Source organism: Panicum hallii, chromosome 1 (assembly GCF_002211085.1).
Source record: "Panicum hallii strain FIL2 chromosome 1, PHallii_v3.1, whole genome shotgun sequence".
NCBI classification, from domain to species: Eukaryota; Viridiplantae; Streptophyta; class Magnoliopsida; order Poales; family Poaceae; genus Panicum; species Panicum hallii.
In genome coordinates this window covers 6,309,627-6,328,550 of record NC_038042.1, presented here as the reverse complement: position 1 = coordinate 6,328,550, position 18,924 = coordinate 6,309,627, and the positions used below count along the sequence as shown (strand labels likewise).

The following is an 18,924-nucleotide window of genomic DNA, read 5'->3' as shown; positions in this document are numbered from 1 at the left end:
CAATCCGTGCATCCACTTGCAAGTTGCAACTGCTGCATGTGCGCGATCGAAACGAGCAATAATAGGAAGCTAGCCCGGCCCGTAACATACATTTAACCCAGCTTGGGTACCAGCAGCTAGCTCCCGTGCAGTTCCTGGTCCGGCGTCAATCCTACACGAGCTCGACCAGCCATGGCGCGGACCCCGGCTCGGCACGCGGGAGGATCCGATCATCTTCCACCGGCCGGTCGCCCTGCCCGCGGCCGGGCCCCTTAGCCCTCCGGGCTCCGTGCACCGCACGCAGGATCCGAACGGCAAGAGGCAGCCAAGCAGCTAGGGGTCCCTGCGCTGTGCGCGTACGGCTGCCGGGCAGTGAATGTGGGCGCGTTCGCTGAAGCCGCGCGCGGCCGGTTCCCCCGTCCCCGGCCAAACAAGTCAAACGTCATCGCCTGCCCACGTACTCCTACGGCGCTGCGCTGCACTGCGCTTTGGCTGGCTAGATTCTCGGTAGCCAAGGTCGTTCACGTTCAGGGCGATGATGGCGAGAGGGAGATAGACGTACACGCATGACTACGTGTCCAATGGTCCGTGCTAGTCATCCAGATCCTTCTTCTTTGAGGTGAGTCACCAGCTCCTTGTTCTTGGCAGCTAGCGTTCCCCGTTCGCAAATCTGTTTCTGCCTGGCTCTGACGAAGGCGCGCGCCGTCCACGACAGGTGGAACCGGCATAAGTTGAATTTTGGCGTGCCACACGTGTGCCAAAGGTGGCGACATCGAGGTTGACGACCAGGCCACTTTTATTTATTTATGTATTGGTTGCGTCAAAATGAGATGCTACATGCTATCCACGTATTACATTCTCTGCCCAGTGTTCTTTTCCGCAAAGGCTAATTAGCACTTAATTTGGGGGCCACCACACTCCCTAATGCTGCTCCCTTGTTCTACTCGAATCAACTTCTACGGCGCATGGACAGATCCAAAATGTCTCTATGATCGCAGATGGTCTTCGTACGCCATACGCTACACGTCCCGCGTTCACGCGCCTCATTCTCCAACGCCATTTTCTCGAGAGAAAACTTACCTCCCGAACGCCATTGCCCCGACGTGCAGGATGGTTTAATTAAAAGCCGTTTACCAGCAGGCCGAATGGAGCCTACGGAATCTTCCAAGCTGAATTCCCATGCTTGAGGCTTGACCAGCGGGCAAAGCGAGCCCCAGCCCCACGATCGGCGCCCGCCACATCAGCGCGCTTATCCACCCCGTCCCTCCTCCCCCCGTTGGCCGTCACGCCCGTCAAACATTTTATTTTCTGAACCAAACCATTTTCAATTTTGATATTACCACTTGGATAGCGCGGCACGCCCAAACGGCAAGAAGGGGTTAATAGTAAAAGGGAAAATAAAATAAAAACAAACGCCGCAGCACGGAGCGGGCGAGGTATTGGTGCCCGTGCGGCGTGCTGCGCTCCCCCCCCCCGCCCCGCTGTTTCTTCCTCTTCCATCCAAGGCGTCTCCAGCCGCGTCGAGCCCGGGCGCGAAGCATCCGCGACGGCGCGCGAATAGATAGAATACGGCGGCAGCACAGGCCAGGAATGGATAGATAGATCGATCGGCCGGGCGGTGGGTCTGTCGATCGACGCGGCTGGAGCGCGCGAGCCGGCAATTTCCCCGCGCGGTTGGGATCGAATCGGATCGGATCGGCGCCGGAGGAGGGGGAGGAGGAGGCGTGTGGGGGCCGGCATCGCATGCCGCGGCGCCGCCCATGTCCCGCATGAAGCACCTGCTACGGAAGCTCCACCTCGCGGGGGGCGCCCCCGCCGGGGGAGCGGGCGCGGCGCCCGACCACCACCGCCCGCGGCACCGGCGCTCGGGGCACCCGACGCCGACCTCGACCCCGTCGCCGCCGCTCGTCGCCGCGGCGGCGGGGGCGCCCGAGCCGCCGGAACCGGCTGGAGCCACGCCCGCCGCGGCGTCGGTGGCCCCCGCGGCGGGGGAGCCGAGGGGCCTCGAGGCGGAGGCGGCCACGACGCGGCTGGAGGAGGACTACCAGGTGCGGCTCGCGCTCGCGATCTCGGCCTCGGACCACGCGGGGCTCGTCGACGCGGACTCGGTCCAGATCCGCGCGGCCGAGCTCATCAGCCTCGGCGGCGCCGCCCCGGGGGCCGGCCACGACCGGAGCCCTGCGGAGGCGCTCTCCGCGCGCTACTGGAACCACAGCGTCGTCAACTACGACGAGCAGCTACCCGACGGGTTCTACGACGTCTGCGGCGCGCAGCTGCATCCCGGCTTCCAGGCCAAGTTCCCCTCCCTCGGCTACCTCAGGGCGGTCCCGCCGGGCCGCGACGTCGCCTTCCTGGCTGTCCTGGTGGATCGGGAGCGCGATCCTGCCCTAAAACGCCTGGAGGATAGGGCTGCGGTGGTTGCAGTGCAGACGAGGGCGCAACATGGTGGTGCTGCTTCGGCGGAGCTGGCGCAGAGGATTGCAGGTCTGGTTGTTGTTGCGATGGGCGGTCTGGTGGAGGATGCTGATGGGATGAACAGGGAGTGGGGCATCAAGAGCTGGGAGCTCTCGCTCCAGCTGAACAGTGTTGTTCTTCCTCTTGGTTCGCTTCGGGTTGGGCTGTCACGGCACAGATCGCTACTATTTAAGGTTAGCAACTCAGTACCCTGCGCCGTCCTTATTTAGTTATATTTAGTCTTTTAGTTAATCTTGTGGTATATTAGATAGTAAAAGAGTATAGGGAAGGATGCTAATAATTCCCATCTTGTCATATCTGGATCATTAAGATATTGCACAATAGTTCGGTGCTTCTAATACATGAACACCAGTAGCTCCCAATCTAGCAGGTGATTTTTGATTATGGAGTTCAACTATTGCCCTCCACTTATCGTTCCTGTTCATTCACTCCTAACAATCTTTCAATTTGAACGTTAGTTTACCCATGGAAGGTTCAAGAAAGAACAATCAAATTTTAACTACTTCAAAAAATTCCCATCGGTTTAGTTTCTAAGAACCTACAATTGGCCCTTTGTGGAGATGTTTTTTTAATACTGTCCTCATTCTAAAACAATTTGAATGTAATCTTTTCACCTAGCATTGCAACATCCCTGGACATTCAAACTCAAATTTTGAGCTTAAATTTTGAGAATTTAAGGGCCTGTTTGGCATGGCTCTCGAGCTGAACTCCACCAACTCCAAACAATTTGGTAGCCAAACACCCCAACTCCCAAACTCCATGGAGCGCCTCTTTTGCAGCTCCGGAACCATCAAATATGGACCTAGACATGGAGTTCGGGTGAAATTACCCACCTTTGCCACTGATTACACACGTACCGTTTCATTTTTCTTTTCCCCCGACCCCTTCTGTCTCCCTCCAGACCCGACGCCTCCCTCCCGACGCCGGCGTCTCGGCTCCCTCTGCCGGCACCTGCTGGGTCGCGCCACCCCGCCGCCGGGATGGGGCCTCCTCCCCCTCGCCTTCCCCTCCGGCGGCTCCTTCCTCGGTTGTCCTCCCATTCGGCACCCTAACCCTAGAACGACGGGCTAGCCTCGCCGACGAACTTCTCCGCCGGGCCGACGAATGTTGCCACCGACGTCCGCGCCCGCGCCGGGTTGGTCGCCGTGTGGTGCTCCACGCTCTTCAATGCCCCGTTGGTCACAACCTGCGTCCAAATCAAACCAGCCAAGATCTAATCAGTGCAAGCAAGAAGTGGTGTCGTCGTTCACCTCTAGACTAGAACGAACAATCTGAGACGAAGGCAGCCAGGAAACGATCGATCGATCGATTTGATAATTGATCACCCACCTCGTGTTGTCGCCAATGGGGAAGGCGCAAGTGAGGTGGAGGCTGTTGCTGGGAGCACTCCGTCCGGCCGGGGATGAGCTCGTGCGAGGCGGTGCAGGCGGGCGGGGGTGAGCTCGCACAAGGCGGCGCGGGCGAGCGGGCGGCAGGGGCGAGCTCCGCGCGAGCGGCAGGGCGGCGGATGGCGCTCGACCGTAGGTGAAGGCAAGGCCGGAGGTTGAGCTTGAGCTCCCAGCCTCACGCCATGGATTCCAAGATTTCGGCCATTCTTGGCATTGGTTCACGAAGACAGATGCTGAAATGGATTCACATCATAGCAGCTGGCCTTCGATTTCGAGGAATTGAGCAGAGACTCACCAAGAGCGACTAATTTCTCCAGCGAGCATGGACGAAGTCCGGCCGTGGAGGATATTGGATCTATCATATATTGTATTATAATTTATAGAATATTTGAATATTTGGTTGGAGACAATAGACATAATATATTTGCCTTTTATTTTTTTTCATGAATATTTTATCTTGTATGTATGGCAAAAGAAGTTCTAGTCATTTCATTTCTCTCATTATTGGTACAGTCAATCAAACCGGGGGCAAAAAGGACAATCCACCCTCAAAACCCTCTTTTCTGGAGCTGGGAACACCCCCCATGCCAAACACCCCATCTTGCTAGCTCCAACTCCACCCAGAGCTAGCTCCAGCTGGAGTTTTGGAGTGGAGCTGCTCCAGCCAGAGTTGGAGCCATGCCAAACAGGCCCTAAATAGTGGGATTTGAAAAGTATTTAAAAACCAAGGTTACACTCAGGGTTGGTAACGGCAAGCTGCAGCTGCAAGAGTTTATTACAGTCTTGAGGATTCAGCCTTTGAGTGGTGGTTGGCTGCTGACTGCTCTTCGGTCAGTGGTGGTGGAGCGAGATGATAAAGTGGTAGTGGCTGTGCTAAATCATCAGCACTGTCATGCATTTTGGATTTAACATGAGTGCAGGAAAATGTACAGGAGAATATGGGAAAGAAGTTTGAGAATGTGAAAGAGGAAGACGAATGGATTAAAGAACAACGATTATTGTGCAGGACCAATGTTGCTTGTAGAAGATTTTAAATTATCGTGTTCTCCATGTTTACTTTTCATTCCTAGAAAGGCACGTCTATTTATGAATTTTTACGGTTAAGAAGAATGGTGTAACACTAACGTGTGCCAGTTGAAATAATTTATTTAAGTGCCAGATTGTAGTGAACTCGGTTATTCAGTCTATTTTTGTCAAAATATGCATCAGTTTATTGTGTATTTGCAGCAGCAGATACACAATCAAAGGATTCTCTAAAAGAGATGTCTCCAATTGCTTAAAAGTAGGGATTGCGGTAGGACTATGTAGAAAGGCAACAGCTAACCAAATTGTTTTCAGGTACTTGCTGACCGAGTCAATCTGCCATGTAAGCTTGTGAAAGGAATATGTTACACTGGAACAGATGAAGGGGCTGTTAATTTGGTCAAAGTTGATTTTGACAGGTATCTGCATATGTATCTTTACCATCATTCAGATAATTGATCTTTGATATTTTAAGTTTGACTACAACTATCAATCTTATGTGCTGTAACTGTTGCAGCACTGAATATATTATTGATCTGATGGGAGCTCCAGGCACCTTAATCCCTTCAGACATTTCAGGCAGTCAGTTTCAGGATTCCAACAATAGCCAACTGGGCAGTGATGCCATTGAAGAGAGTGTCGCAGAATTGTGCTTAGCTCTTGAGCAGATTAATGGTGGATATGAGAACAGAAATGACATTGGAGGAAGCTCATCTGATCACAGTTCTATTTTAGCGCTCACTTCAAATCTGGCAGATTTCTCTCAGGCAGAACTCAAACAAAATGTTATCTCTGAGGAAGATCTTGAAGGGGAAATTTCTGAGCATATTAAAGTCAATGATGTTTCCAAATATGTTGTGCCTGAAGTAGTGGACCCACAGTTTGCACAAAATTTGCATGACCTACTTCTGGAGAGTGGTGCATTGCTACCTGCTGATTTATTACCTGATCAAAATAGTCACAAAATACATGATAAAGAAAGTGGAGGATGGTTACTTGTTGCTCAAACAGGGAAAAATTTGCAAAATAGTTTTGTAGCTAAAGATTCTTCATCACCTTATGAAAATGCACAACACCATGCTGAAAATACAGAAGAAATCATCAGAGATTTGGATTTGCATGATCATACCAGTAGTGCTATTTCCATTGAGGATCAAAGGGTTGCTGAAGATTCTTTGGTGAACATGTCAGGAAGTAGCAATGGAAATTTGGACAAGTTAAGCTGGTCTAGTACAAAAACAATCAGCTCAGTTATAGATGATGTTGCTGAATATGAAATACCATGGGAAGATCTTGATATTGGAGAACGTATTGGTTTAGGTATGTGCCTTGTTCCTAGCCCTTTACCAGTAAAGCAGTAAATTCTAGTTAGTAATAAGCTTCTCGAAGTTGAAATGCTTCATTGATGTTTTTGAAATGAAAATAAACTTGCAGCAAAATATATGAAGCAAATAGAAATTTGCTCTCAACCAGTGTCGAGAGAAGTAGATTTTCTATTTAATTGCAACGCTAAGTGTTGGACCAAGGATAAAGGCCCCCACCCCTCCCACTATAACACCTGGGTTTTATGGTCGGGTTGGTTAGGTGGGGCGTTCTAACTTGGTACCAGAGCCGAGGTCCTGGGTTCGATCCCTCCCGGCCACGCATTTCCGCTGCGCGATTTCCGCTGCGCCTCTCGTGTGCTGAGACCTGCTGCGGGCTACGCCGGGCTCGCACGCCGTAGGGGGAATGTTGGACCAAGGATAAAGGCCCCCACCCCTCCCACTATAACACCTGGGTTTTATGGTCGGGTTGGTTAGGTGGGGCGTTCTAAGCTTTATAAATTATAACATTTTGATGTTTCCGGAATCTTATTTCAGCAAAATTGACTGTCTATTTTCCCTTCTTGGCTTCTTTTCCTCTCCTTTTCATCACAAATTGGGGAACCATTTCATATGACTTCATCATTTCTTATTATTTTATATTGTTGAAACAGTGTGATGGCAACCTTTGCCATCTACCTGTTCTCTTGAAGCTTCGCTCTCTGATTTCACACGCATATGTACATCTTTAAACATTTTTTCTTGGGTTTGTTTACACCGAATTTCTTAATTTATAGTACCCGCCTTTGGTATTATCCTCCATTTCAATACCATACTAAATCTGATTATCTCCTTCACTCCTAGGTTAATGTAGTTTTAAAATATGTGTATCGAAATTTTGTAAGTTTGGCAACCACACAAAGATACCTAGTTTTTTCTTGAAAGCACAAAGATACCTAAATGACACAATAAAAACGCTTCTTTCTTTGCAATATTTTTTTCCTATAACATTTGTTAATAAAATTATAGTTAACTATTAATTTTCAAAATTTATCTGTGAGGCCATGAAAAGCATAAGGGAAAAAGAATTGTTATGGATAGACTTTTAAAAAGTATTGGGATCTACTTCAGGTATTGTTAAAGTAAACGTATTTCATGTTACTTTATGGAATCTTTTTATTTCTACCACCACTTGAGGTGCTCTTTTGATCTGTACCATCAGCATGTCAATTACATGATCAGACCCCTCATAACATTGACTAGCTTCCGGGTATAGATGAAAAGTGGCACTCAAGTGTTGGTATGGATTAGAATTCCCCTACATTATTGGAGATCATTGGTCTGTTCATTTCTTGTACTAGTCTTTTCTTGGCTATGGCTATTCAGTGCCGTAAACTTATGATTTATATCGATGCAGGTTCATATGGGGAAGTTTATCATGCAGATTGGAATGGCACGGTTAGTCAAATATTCTAGTAGCAAATCCTTTCTTGACATTTTGCTAGGTATTTAGCATATTGTGTACTATAAATACTATGCATCATAAGATCACATAACAAGAGATGATTTAGTTGCTCTTATGCCGATAAAGTGATGTCCCCGCCCCCCCCCCCCCCTTTTTTTGCATTAGTTTTGTCTATATGCTTTAGTTCTAGTTCGTTTAATGAATTAACCGTGTGCCATCTATGGCAAATCATGGGTACACAAAATTAAGTTGATTGCGCAATTATGCACTGATGTTACTAATTGATCAGTTCCTGTAATTCTAAGGTCTAATAACCTGCTACCATCTTTATATTGCATGGATAAGCTTTGATCGACATCAAGCAAGCATTGCGCGTCATGTTTTATTCCTAAATAGTCAATAATTATGAATATGTTCCACGCACATCAAATTTAGCTGTCAGCATCAACCTGTGTCCGTATGCTTTAACATACACAGGAACCTTCAGACTGAACATTTGAAAGGTCTTTCTTATCTCCAAGAATACATATGCAGCTCACCAATTCTGTGGAGGAATATATGCAGTCTTCCTTTGACTGCTGAATCTGTTCTTTGAGAATTTTCATTCTCTTGATGCCTTTTCCTTGTGATTTCAGGAGGTTGCAGTGAAGAAATTTCTTGACCAGGATTTATCAGGTGTTTCACTAGAGCAATTTAAATGTGAAGTAAGTTAATTTTTAACACATGAATATCTCTCCCAGCTCGAATGATTATTGGTTTCTTTTTCCTCAGCTAAGTATTTATTGTACCTTTCAGGTGAGAATCATGTCGAGATTAAGGCATCCCAATGTCGTTCTTTTCTTGGGATATGTGACACAACCACCAAATCTCTCTATATTAACTGAGTACCTCCCAAGGTTTGTACAAATTCCTCTATTTCTAGCCAAAATGCTACTCCCTCCGTTCCAAAATGTAAGTCATTTTGGATTTTCTAGATTCATAGTGTTTGTTGAAAAGTCAAAATGACTTACATTTTGGAACGGAGGGAGTACATGATAATTTCATTCTTTCTTGGCTGATGAATTACACAGAGTAATTACAGCAAATACAACAAACTTGTTTTTGTCAGGGGGAGTCTATATCGCCTGTTGCATCGGCCAAATAGTCAAGTTGATGAAGTACGGAGGTTAAAAATGGCACTAGATGTGGTAAGCTTGGGCAAGTTATTTTAGTTTCATACATACGTTGTGGGTTGTTCTATGCAGCACTTAATATTGAATTCTTTCAGGCAAAAGGGATGAACTACCTGCACTCTAGCCATCCTACCATTGTTCACCGTGACCTGAAATCCCCAAATCTTTTAGTGGATAAGAATTGGGTTGTTAAGGTGACTCTTCTTCCCTCTGTGCCATCTCTTTCAATGCAAAACACACACTTGTTTTCTTTTTGTTGTGCTACTGTGCTTCATGTTGGAGAGGCCGATTAGTTTTCATCACCCTCTCATACCAAGACAGAAATATTGTGTTGATACAATGTTTTCTTTGAAGAGTGCACTCAACTTGTTTTTGCTTATGTGCATGGAACTACTAGATTCATTCCTTCCCGCACTGTTCAATAGACCTCTTGCTGACAGTCAGTGTCATTGATCAGCTTGTGTGGTGCACAGTTTACCCAATTTTAATGAGAGACTGAATCCTGGATCTATAAATTATGATTTAGTTTGGTAAGTAAATAGTGGGTTCCATGTACATTAGATGTGGGGGTATATAGCTGGTTAGAGTTGCCTCCAATATGTAAGATTGTATTGTTTATCCAGCTTAGAACAAGAGATGCATTGTCCATTGTTGCTGTTTATTTACCTTATTATTCTTTAGTTGCTGGTTCCATACCTTTCCCAGACTCTGCAAAGTTGTTACTTTGGCAAATCAATGTTTATTATGCATTTGTTTTACACTTGCATCACCAAAACTTCATTGTGGATCTCAACACAATATGCATGTGTACCTTTTCCTTGCAGGTGTCTGATTTTGGCATGTCAAGGTTGAAACATCATACTTTTCTTTCCTCTAAGTCAACTGCTGGAACAGTAATACCTCTCATCCTTTTTTTTAATTTGTTCATATTGATTGTTTGGTATCTGAGATGCTACAGACATAGAATATACTACAAGCTAGATCACTGAATCCTCAAACCGATGCACCACTAAAGTGGAGTTAACATAAGGCAGGAAAGGCTAACACAAATGCAACTCAGTTAAAACTTAATCTAGACATCATTTCCATGATTTTGTTATTGGTGGCCTATGTTCCACAAGAATATTGCCTTCCCATATTTTTCTTGTTCAGTGTGTACATGTTTTCTGCAAATGATCTGTCATTACATCTTTACGATTGTATTTCCTGTTGGCCTGCAGCCAGAGTGGATGGCACCTGAGGTACTACGTAATGAACCATCAAATGAGAAGTGAGTATTTGAGTTGCATGTACATGTTGCTCTTTTCAGTTGCTCCTGTCACCTTGGCACCTTGTGCACTGAACATTTCCTGCTTGCTTCAGGTGTGATGTTTACAGTTTTGGAGTAATCCTATGGGAACTAGCAACCATGCGTGTACCATGGAGTGGGTTGAATCCAATGCAAGTTGTAGGAGCAGTTGGGTTCCAGAACAGACGACTAGACATCCCCAAGGTAGTGGACCCGCAGGTGGCCAGCATAATATCTTCATGCTGGGATAAGTAAGACTAAACTAATTCCCCCAACTATGACATCCTACTTCTACTATTGTCTTCATTCCCCCCAGCTACTCACCCCATTGATAAGTAACCTTATGTTTTGTGCAGTGATCCAAGCAGAAGGCCGTCATTTTCCCAGCTCTTGTCACCTCTAAAGCAATTGCAACGTTTAGTTGTTACAGGAAGCTGCTGACATACCTTTCCTGGGACAAATCCCAGGACACAGATATTCAAGTATTTAAGCTCTACCACAGGGCTAAAATTTTCATGTTGAAGCTCGTGGAGATATATTCAGAATCTCTGCGGTGTAGATGTGTATGGGCGAAGGTTCTACACATCACCTTGTGAAAATGTGAGTCTCTGAAGCAGCGCAAAGGTGCTGCTGGAGAAAGCGTAGTGTGTAGTCTCAAATGAAGAGAAGTGGTGCGACACGAAGTGCTCTGTGCCATGGTAAATAATTGTTCAGTTCTGGATTTTGAACCGGTGTTTCTGAGAATCAGAATTCACCACAAAGATAGGGTCTTGAAGTTTTTTCACCACGCGTCTTACAAAAGATGAAAAAAGATGTCAAAATTTCAGGTGCCTGCAAAAAGTTGCAGCCCGATGTTGACCACATGCAAATGTATATCATGTATACAGATGCTACCTTGCTTCTTTGTGAATGTGCATTTTAATACTTTTGGTTATCTTCATTTTCCGTGGCTACCAATGTCCAGTGCACCGAAAGAACACTTTTGCCACTAACTAGGCCCATATATTTCCTACAAAATATACACGGTTCCTACAGGTGCAAAAGGTCAATTTAACGCCAGTACGTGAGGTATTGCATGCAGAATGCTGATGTAACATGAATTTTGCGTGTAAAAATGCTTGGAACTTGCATCCAGGTATCCAGGCTGAATTTTAAACTCAAGCCTGACAGCCTGAGCCACACAATTATTCATGCCTCCACAGATTTAGTTACTTGGCGGATGAATATGGAGACAGGTTTACCAGAACGGTACAGGATACACATGGACGATTGCAATCTTGCACATAATCCAGACGTGGCAGCCGAGTGCAACCTCTTGTTAACGCAGCCAAAGCTCTTAACATAGCACAGAAAATAACCAGTTCAGCCAGTATCAAAACTAACATTCGTGAGCTCGAGAAGCATTGACTATTTTAGAACTGGACCCCCAAACCAACAACTTTCACAGTTCCATTACAAATAAACGGGGCTCACTTGAAGCATTTCGCATCCAGCAAAGCCTCACCTTCGAAGGGCTCCTGGTCCTCAATCATGGCATTGACACGCTCCTTCTGGGCCTCATCGGAGAGGTCAACCTTGGTCCACTCATAGAGCTCCATGTCGTAGACCTCATCCATGACAAACTTTGGGATCTCTGAGCCACGGAAGAGCCAGAGCCCCTTGACCTTGAAAGGTGGCTCAGAGCCAACCACAAGCATTTTTCCAAAGGCATATTTGCGGCACAGGTCCATCCGCTGCAGGAACCCACCAACCTTGTTCATGGTTACAAAAGACACGGTGTTCTCATCATTGTACTTGTAGTCACAGAACCACAGGGAGTAGCCCTCTGGGTCATACATATCCCAGAAACCTGAAAATATATGGGGGTTAGGTTCAGTTGATCTGCAGATCGCACTTAGTTGATCAAACACAAAATTGAGTACCAAGATCTGGAAACTGTGTAAAACACACACAACAAAAATTATACAAAATTTTGAAACCTGCTAAAACTTGGTTTCTTTAATTTCAACTAATAGCTACAAGTTAGCTTCATGTTACTCAAAAGTTACTATAAAATCTTATGTACCCAACAGCATTGTACAATCAGTCAAAATCAATTAATGCTGTAATATTTTAACAGGAATTTGGAAGGAAAATATACCTTTAATAGCAACCTCACGGAAGTTGGTTTTTGTGTTGGAGTACAGCCTCTTCCAATCATCAAGGATCATCTTGCTTGGAGGGAGCAAATCAAGAGGATTCTTCGGCTTAGGCTTTGGTTCTTCCTGCGTTGATTTCTCATCTGCCTCAGGCTTCGGGGCCTCTTTTGGGGCCTCCTTTTTGGCTTCCTTAGGCTTCTGCTCCTTCCCTGGTGCAGCCTTCTTTTGAACAGGTGGCACAGCTTCCGCCTGCTTCACATCACCTATGACTTTCTTGAAGTTTGGCTGGTTGACCATGGTCCAGAAGTACCTCTCAACATGAGGGAACTCCGAGGTGAAACTCTTGGTCAAGATCCGAATAAAGCCCAAGTAGAGGTTGCATGTCAGCACGATATCCGCAAGAGTCACCGAATGCCCAACAAGAAATGTGTTTGATGCAAGGTGGGTGTTGAGGGAACCCAATGCTCTCTTCAAAGCCGCAATGGCTGTTTCCTCACTCTGTTGTGCAAATGGAAATATAGACTACAATCAAGCTTTTGAAAAATACAAAGAGCGTTAGCCACATTGCCACACATACCACAGCAGCATAGGGATAAAACCCCATACGTGGGTACAGCCACTTCCCAATGCTAGCATCAACCTCTGTTGCAGCAAAGTCCATCCATTGTTCAATGTGGGCCTGAAACAAACAAAAACATCTAAGCACAGTTAAAAACAAAACAACAAATGATCTCAAATTAATATGAACATCACTCACATAATCAATCAGTGAAGATCCGTAAAGCGGGTTATCAGCCTTCAAGCGAGTAACTTCAGGAAGATGACAAAATTCAGTGCTAAATCAAAATAAGTTTCAAACAACAGATTTAACATCAAACATTGCTACATTTAACTTACCATATCGTGCAATTGCATTGCTCTCAAAAACAGGACCATCAGGAGTCTCGAGGACAGGAACCTGCAAAGCAGTGCTCAAATTACATTCTGGTCTATTGTAGAAAGCTTCTTGAGGTACAAATATCATACCTTCCCAATGGGGTTCATCTTGAGAAACTCAGGGGTTTTGTTGGAGACACCCATCTGAAAGTCCTTCACTAACTCAACCTTGATACCGCTGTATTCCGCAGCAATAAGAGCCTTGAATGCATTTTTGTTACCACTGCCAGCATGCAGTACCTACACACACAAAAGGTAGGTTATATACAGATAAAAAAAACCCAACGTCCAGACATGAGAACAAGCGAGAAGATGAAAATAAAACAACAAACACAAAGTTGTAGAATCAAAGTAAAACAACAAACACAAAGTTGTAGAATCAAACTAGACAATCAGACAAATTAAATACAAAGGTAGCTGATTCAAACACATGTGCTACTAATGCAGTAATCTTTACTCTATCACAAAAAGTATAAGACGATTGGTGTAAATTCATTCAGTGTGGAATTATAACTGCACAACTACGTATATGGTTATCAATCTCAAACAAGTTGATCCAAACAATATCCTATAGATGATTACTCGGCTCAGCTAAAAAGGTAAACATGCAAAGTGCGGAATCCCTACACTAAAAGGTGAATATGCAAAGTGCGGAACATGCATGGTTTGTATAAGACTAGCCATTGTACAGGCAATTATCATTTTCCTAACTGAAGCAAGGACGCGAATGAATTCAGTCTCTAACATTCAAACGGGAGCATACCCCTTCCTCTGTGAGAAGGAAAGCATGCAAAGTAGGGCCCAAATTTTATCTAAACGCGAGACAGATAGAAAAGATATCCTCGCTGTAGACTGTACAGCTGGAAGCCATAGAAGGCCATGAATTCAATCAATTTATCATAGAATAACTTTCCACACCACACCAAGTCCAAACTAGAAGTTAACAATCCTACTAATCCATGATAGCTAATTAAACGCATCTAGCATATCAAATCAAAGAACCGGAAGGTACCAAGTGGTGCACACAAAAAAGGATCAAATGTAGAAACACTTACAAGCGCCATCTCCACTGGCCGCTAGCTTCGCACGATCTCAGATCTGCACAACACCAAGAAAATAAAAAAAATTCAGTAACACGAAAAATCCTAAAGACGCACGGACAATAGCGAAAATTGCACGAATTTCTCGTTGAGACGTGGATCTTACGGCTGCCGGAAGCGCGAGATCGGGCGAGCAGCGCAGCAGGGGAAAACAGAGCCGGAGTAGCCAAAAACGCTAGAGTAGATGAGCCGCAGCACGCAATTCTTGGGATAGTGTGCCTAGGGTTGCACGCGCGCGATCTCGGTCGTTGGATGTCGAAGCGGAGAAATTGATCGACGGCTCGCGTTAATCCGAGCTGCGGCGTGGAGTAAGGCCCATCAGCGATTTTTGGGCCATAAGCCCAATTTTCACTCAAGAATGGGCCTATTAAAGCCTCGTTTGGCAAGGCCTGGTCACCGTCCTCCATGCACTTGGACTGAGGTGAACTGATATGGGCCTTGTTGTCTGATTTTGTGATCCCGTTTTGGGCCCAAATGTCAGTGAATAATCTTATGGGCTAGTCTTGGTAATGGGCCTAAAATGAAATGGAAACACGACGAGGTCGAAGCAAATAATATTCCGCTCTTTATTATCAGGCGCCGTTCCCCCGCCGCGCCGGGCCGCCCTTCTCGGCGCCGCGCGGCGGCGGCAGAGGCCGAGGCGCATGTCTACGTGGAAGCCGGCGGACGGTGGCAAGGGGTCCCCTCTGCCTCGCGCTTGTGCATCGCCGCGTAACCTGCTGTGTGAGTGGTTAGACTGACCGAGGCAAGCGGGAGTCGTGTGCCGTTCACCACGTGTTCGACGAAATGCGCCCAGGAAGCTTTGAGGTGTCGCAGATTCTAGTGTGGCACGAGTAGGACTTGGATGATCTTCGCAATGTTGTGGTGCGGGCTTAATTTTGTTTTGGCATACAGGAGTGATAAATTGGAAAAACACCAGTGGTAATTTCCGTTGGTTTATGTGGTAAGCTGTTTTTGTGCCTCATAGATACCTACTAGTGACACGTAAAGAGGTGGATAATGAATATTGTAGCGCTGCACATCTGTACACGTCATAAACTCGTACGTATTTTCTTTTATGAAATCTAAGTACAATTTTAAGCTGTGTCTTATTCGTTTGTGGAGATTTGGCAGAGGGTGGCCAGACAGCAACGGTTCTGAGCTGAAGAGAAGATGACTTCTATGTGATTACAACTTGCTACTGCAAATCTGGCAATGTTGAGTTATCTGCCTGTTTTACCAACAAAGCCACAGGTGTCTTATCAACCTTATCTCCAATATCTTGATCTAGTGGTATATGGTACATACAGAACATCTCCACTCCATCACGTGATAGAAGTTATGTTTTCTTTTTTTTTTCTCCCCAGTGTGTATTATTGCTGAATTGCTAAGGGTGCTTATTTGAGTTAGGATAGGTGGCAAGTTTTCTACTTCTGGACAGAGATATGTCTGTTCTGTTTTCTTTGGTTTAAAGAGGTACTCAAAGTTCAGTTTTATAGCTTGGATTTGGTGTAAGTAGTGCTCCCTGGAAACACAACTATGTGTCGTGTTGGACATGGAAGCGACTCTAATACACAAAATGGAGCATTAATTCATATTTTAATACTGTGAAACAAGCAATATTTTGAAGCACATCTCAAGATAAATCTGCAGAGATATTTTTCACATGTTCCATTAATCAATATCAATGTGCAAAAGACATCACTAGCAGAAGTTAAAAAAAATGTTGATTTCATGCATTCCAGATACCATTATTATGGCTGGAGGGAGTATCAGAGTTATTCGTAAGTTTTGTGATCACTAGCTTACAAATCTGATACAGTTGCTTAAGCTCATTCAAACCTCTGAATCAATTTCATTGTTTGCTTAATGTGCTAGAAAGGAAGAATGACATTTAGGTCATATTCATTTTATATGTATGCTCTGCTCAGTGAAATATGCAACTATAGTAAGCCTAAATATATTGTAACCAATGCCCACATGTTTCTCTGGTCCTCTTTTTTCCTAGGAGGCGTGCATTTTCACAATTGAGGATACGATGACATTTATTTTCTGTAACTTATGATGAAAATCTAGATGAGCTACTCTTCATAAGCCCGGGTAATGATTAGTTCAAAGCTACATCATATTGAGCAGAATGCGCAATAATGCCTATCTTTGTTACTGGGTGGTAGGGTCCAGATTCTCTTTTAAGAAAAATACAAATGGTAGAATACCAAAACAGAACAGTTTATAGGATGGTACTGACCTACCAGCAAAAGGAATTATTCAAATTCAACTCCTATTATTATATTCATATGCTAGAAAAACAGAATTCTGACAATTCTCCTCATCCTATCCATTAGCTGGACTTGTCAGCATCATGTTTCTTCTTAGAAAACTGCTCCCTTCTTGGTTTACACCTGGCACAAATGTTACTTGACTCTATTATAAGAGTGCCTCTAAAAGTTTCAGAACTTTTGTGCAGATTCAAATATTGGTTTTGCTTGTTCTATAACATTTTCATTTCTTCAGGTCTTCTGAATGGTTCGCATAATCTAATTGACAGGAAAGAGTTGTGTGTGGTGTATCCTAGTATTGTGATGCTTCTTTCTTTCCCAAATAAATCAAAATGTGCTGATGCTAAAGAAACATGTGGCATGTGAAGAATGTTCTCCAGAAAAGTCTTACCGGCATAACTTTCTGCAGAGCAGTAGTGCATTTCATATTTGCTGTTCCTGAATTTTTTTTATTCGCACATTCGAATTTTGAAGGTGTAAAAATTAAACATGTATATATGGAGCCATGGCAACTGTAGCTGAGAAACTTATAGAGAAGTTCATACTGTTCTAAACTTTCCACCCCCACACCCATGACTCCTAGATTTATGCTTGTTTCCCTTTCCCATAATATTATTAGTTTCTAACTTCACCTGATCTGTCATTCATGCCTAACATAATCTTGAAATCTTGTGGTATGGCATTTAGCCCCAAAATAAGTGGCTGTGGCTCAACCCTTCATCCTACCCCTAGGTTACCTTATCCACTAGCTCACAATTAGTGTATTCGCTGTTTCCGTCTGTCCTTTTGTTGTCTATTTTAAAGCATCCTGTTGCTATGGGCGTGTGCTACTTGCAGCCACTTATTGCATGTTTTGGTGATCACATCCTCATCTTATGATATTATCCAAGTAAAACATAAATAAGATCATGCCTCTGAAAATAATTAGTCTTTTTGGGGTTGTGTTTTGCATTTTGACCTTTTTTATTTTTTCATGCCAGTGTTACCATAGGACTTTTCTCATTTGATTGTAAAATTTGATGTGTCTTGATCATCTTTTAACTCTGTTTTCACAACAGAAGACCCCAGAGGTACTTTATTTTCTCAAATATCTTGGCCTACATTTTTCCTAATAATTTAGAGAAAGGTGCAAGAGTGGAAAAAGGAAGTTGTAGTTTAGATCTTCCTATTACTATGCAAGTAAATTTCTGCTTTTGTTAGAAGCGACTGGCATGATTATCATACTTCAGCCTGCACTTGATAATCTCCATTCTTAACTATTTAGTTGATTTCGGTCTCAACCATACATAGCTTTTTGGATTTTGTATTTCTTTTTTTACCTTTAAGTTTAAATAAGTCTTTGAGGTCATAGATTCAGAACTAGCAGATGTTATTTGTTGCTTGAATCTTTAGAGCGAGTTGATCTCGCATGTTAGGAAACAGTACATCTTCTGGTTTTATTCTTGAAAATATGTTGGACTGTGACAGCAGGCCTTCAAAACTAAATGCTTACTGTTTGACATTGCATCATGCTTATGCTATTTGCTTTTTCTGTACTGGCTTATTATGTTTGTACTGTAATGTTTATTATACATATATACATCTCACATGATCCCCTCACCCACATACACACACACACGAGGGTCCATGTAGGCATGGAGCACAGTGTCTTTTTGCACAAAGCCATGATCCCATTGGATTTGCAGAGCCTTCTGAAAGCTACATTTTTGTTGGGCACAAGTCTATCATTGAGCTGGGCACCGTACATCTTGTGACAGTAAATGAATTACTCTCACACACTTGCTCTCTCTCCAAGAGTGATTCAAAAACAATATACGTATACACCTTAACCATCATACAAACAAAATCTGGTTCTGTTGACGCAAACATTATCCACCTTTACGAATGGTAGTTTGAGCGCGGTCTGAAATTTTCATCTATGTACTTATATGTGAACATCTAGCATGGCCTATCTCAAGTGACAGATTAGCAAAAAGCTGTTATTTGGCTTACATACTATATCTAGCTCTGATTCTGTGGCATAATTTTCTTGCACATTGCAAGTGAGACAAACATAATATATGGCGTCCAGTGAAATTTCACATATAAGTAGTCATTTTCTAACAGATTTATCCTATACCAGTCAATTCCACTAAGTCAAGAGGATCTAGCATGTATGTCTCGTACAATAACATGTAAAACTACTACAGCAAGTGTGCTGTCTATACATGTTTGAAAGTTTAGACATTACTATGAGGTTCCAGTCGGTTTCATATAATAAGCTAACTTTTAGTAAGATAAATATGTTTCATTAGGATCATTCTCGTCCTAATTGCCCAAGTTCTCTAAGTGAAGTTCTGATGCCTGTCCAGGTTGCTCATCAATGTATGAAGAAGCAAGGACTGTACTATTGCTGCATTGG

At 44.1% G+C, this 18,924-nt stretch overlaps 2 protein-coding genes across 2 annotated transcripts; one reads left to right on the top strand and one right to left on the bottom strand.

The window, feature by feature from the left end:
• The first annotated feature begins 1,444 nt into the window (after window positions 1–1,444).
• On the top strand, window positions 1,445–11,025 carry LOC112882818 (probable serine/threonine-protein kinase SIS8). The gene is made up of 12 exons (XM_025947970.1): window positions 1,445–2,627; window positions 5,181–5,284; window positions 5,383–6,185; window positions 7,584–7,624; window positions 8,267–8,335; window positions 8,427–8,527; window positions 8,740–8,818; window positions 8,899–8,997; window positions 9,628–9,696; window positions 10,024–10,073; window positions 10,166–10,342; window positions 10,448–11,025. The coding sequence occupies exons 1-12, from the start codon at window positions 1,740–1,742 to the stop codon at window positions 10,530–10,532; spliced, it is 2,565 nt and encodes an 854-aa protein (XP_025803755.1). The 5' UTR covers window positions 1,445–1,739; the 3' UTR covers window positions 10,533–11,025.
• Window positions 11,026–11,347: 322 nt separating this feature from the next.
• Window positions 11,348–14,482, bottom strand: LOC112874265 (elongation factor 1-gamma 2). The gene is made up of 8 exons (XM_025937498.1): window positions 14,372–14,482; window positions 14,221–14,263; window positions 13,256–13,405; window positions 13,127–13,187; window positions 12,987–13,039; window positions 12,807–12,908; window positions 12,232–12,727; window positions 11,348–11,940 (listed from the first exon to the last, which is right to left on the bottom strand). Exons 2-8 carry the CDS (start codon window positions 14,227–14,229, stop codon window positions 11,561–11,563), a joined length of 1,251 nt encoding a protein of 416 aa, XP_025793283.1. The 5' UTR covers window positions 14,230–14,263; window positions 14,372–14,482; the 3' UTR covers window positions 11,348–11,560.
• Window positions 14,483–18,924: the final 4,442 nt, after the last annotated feature.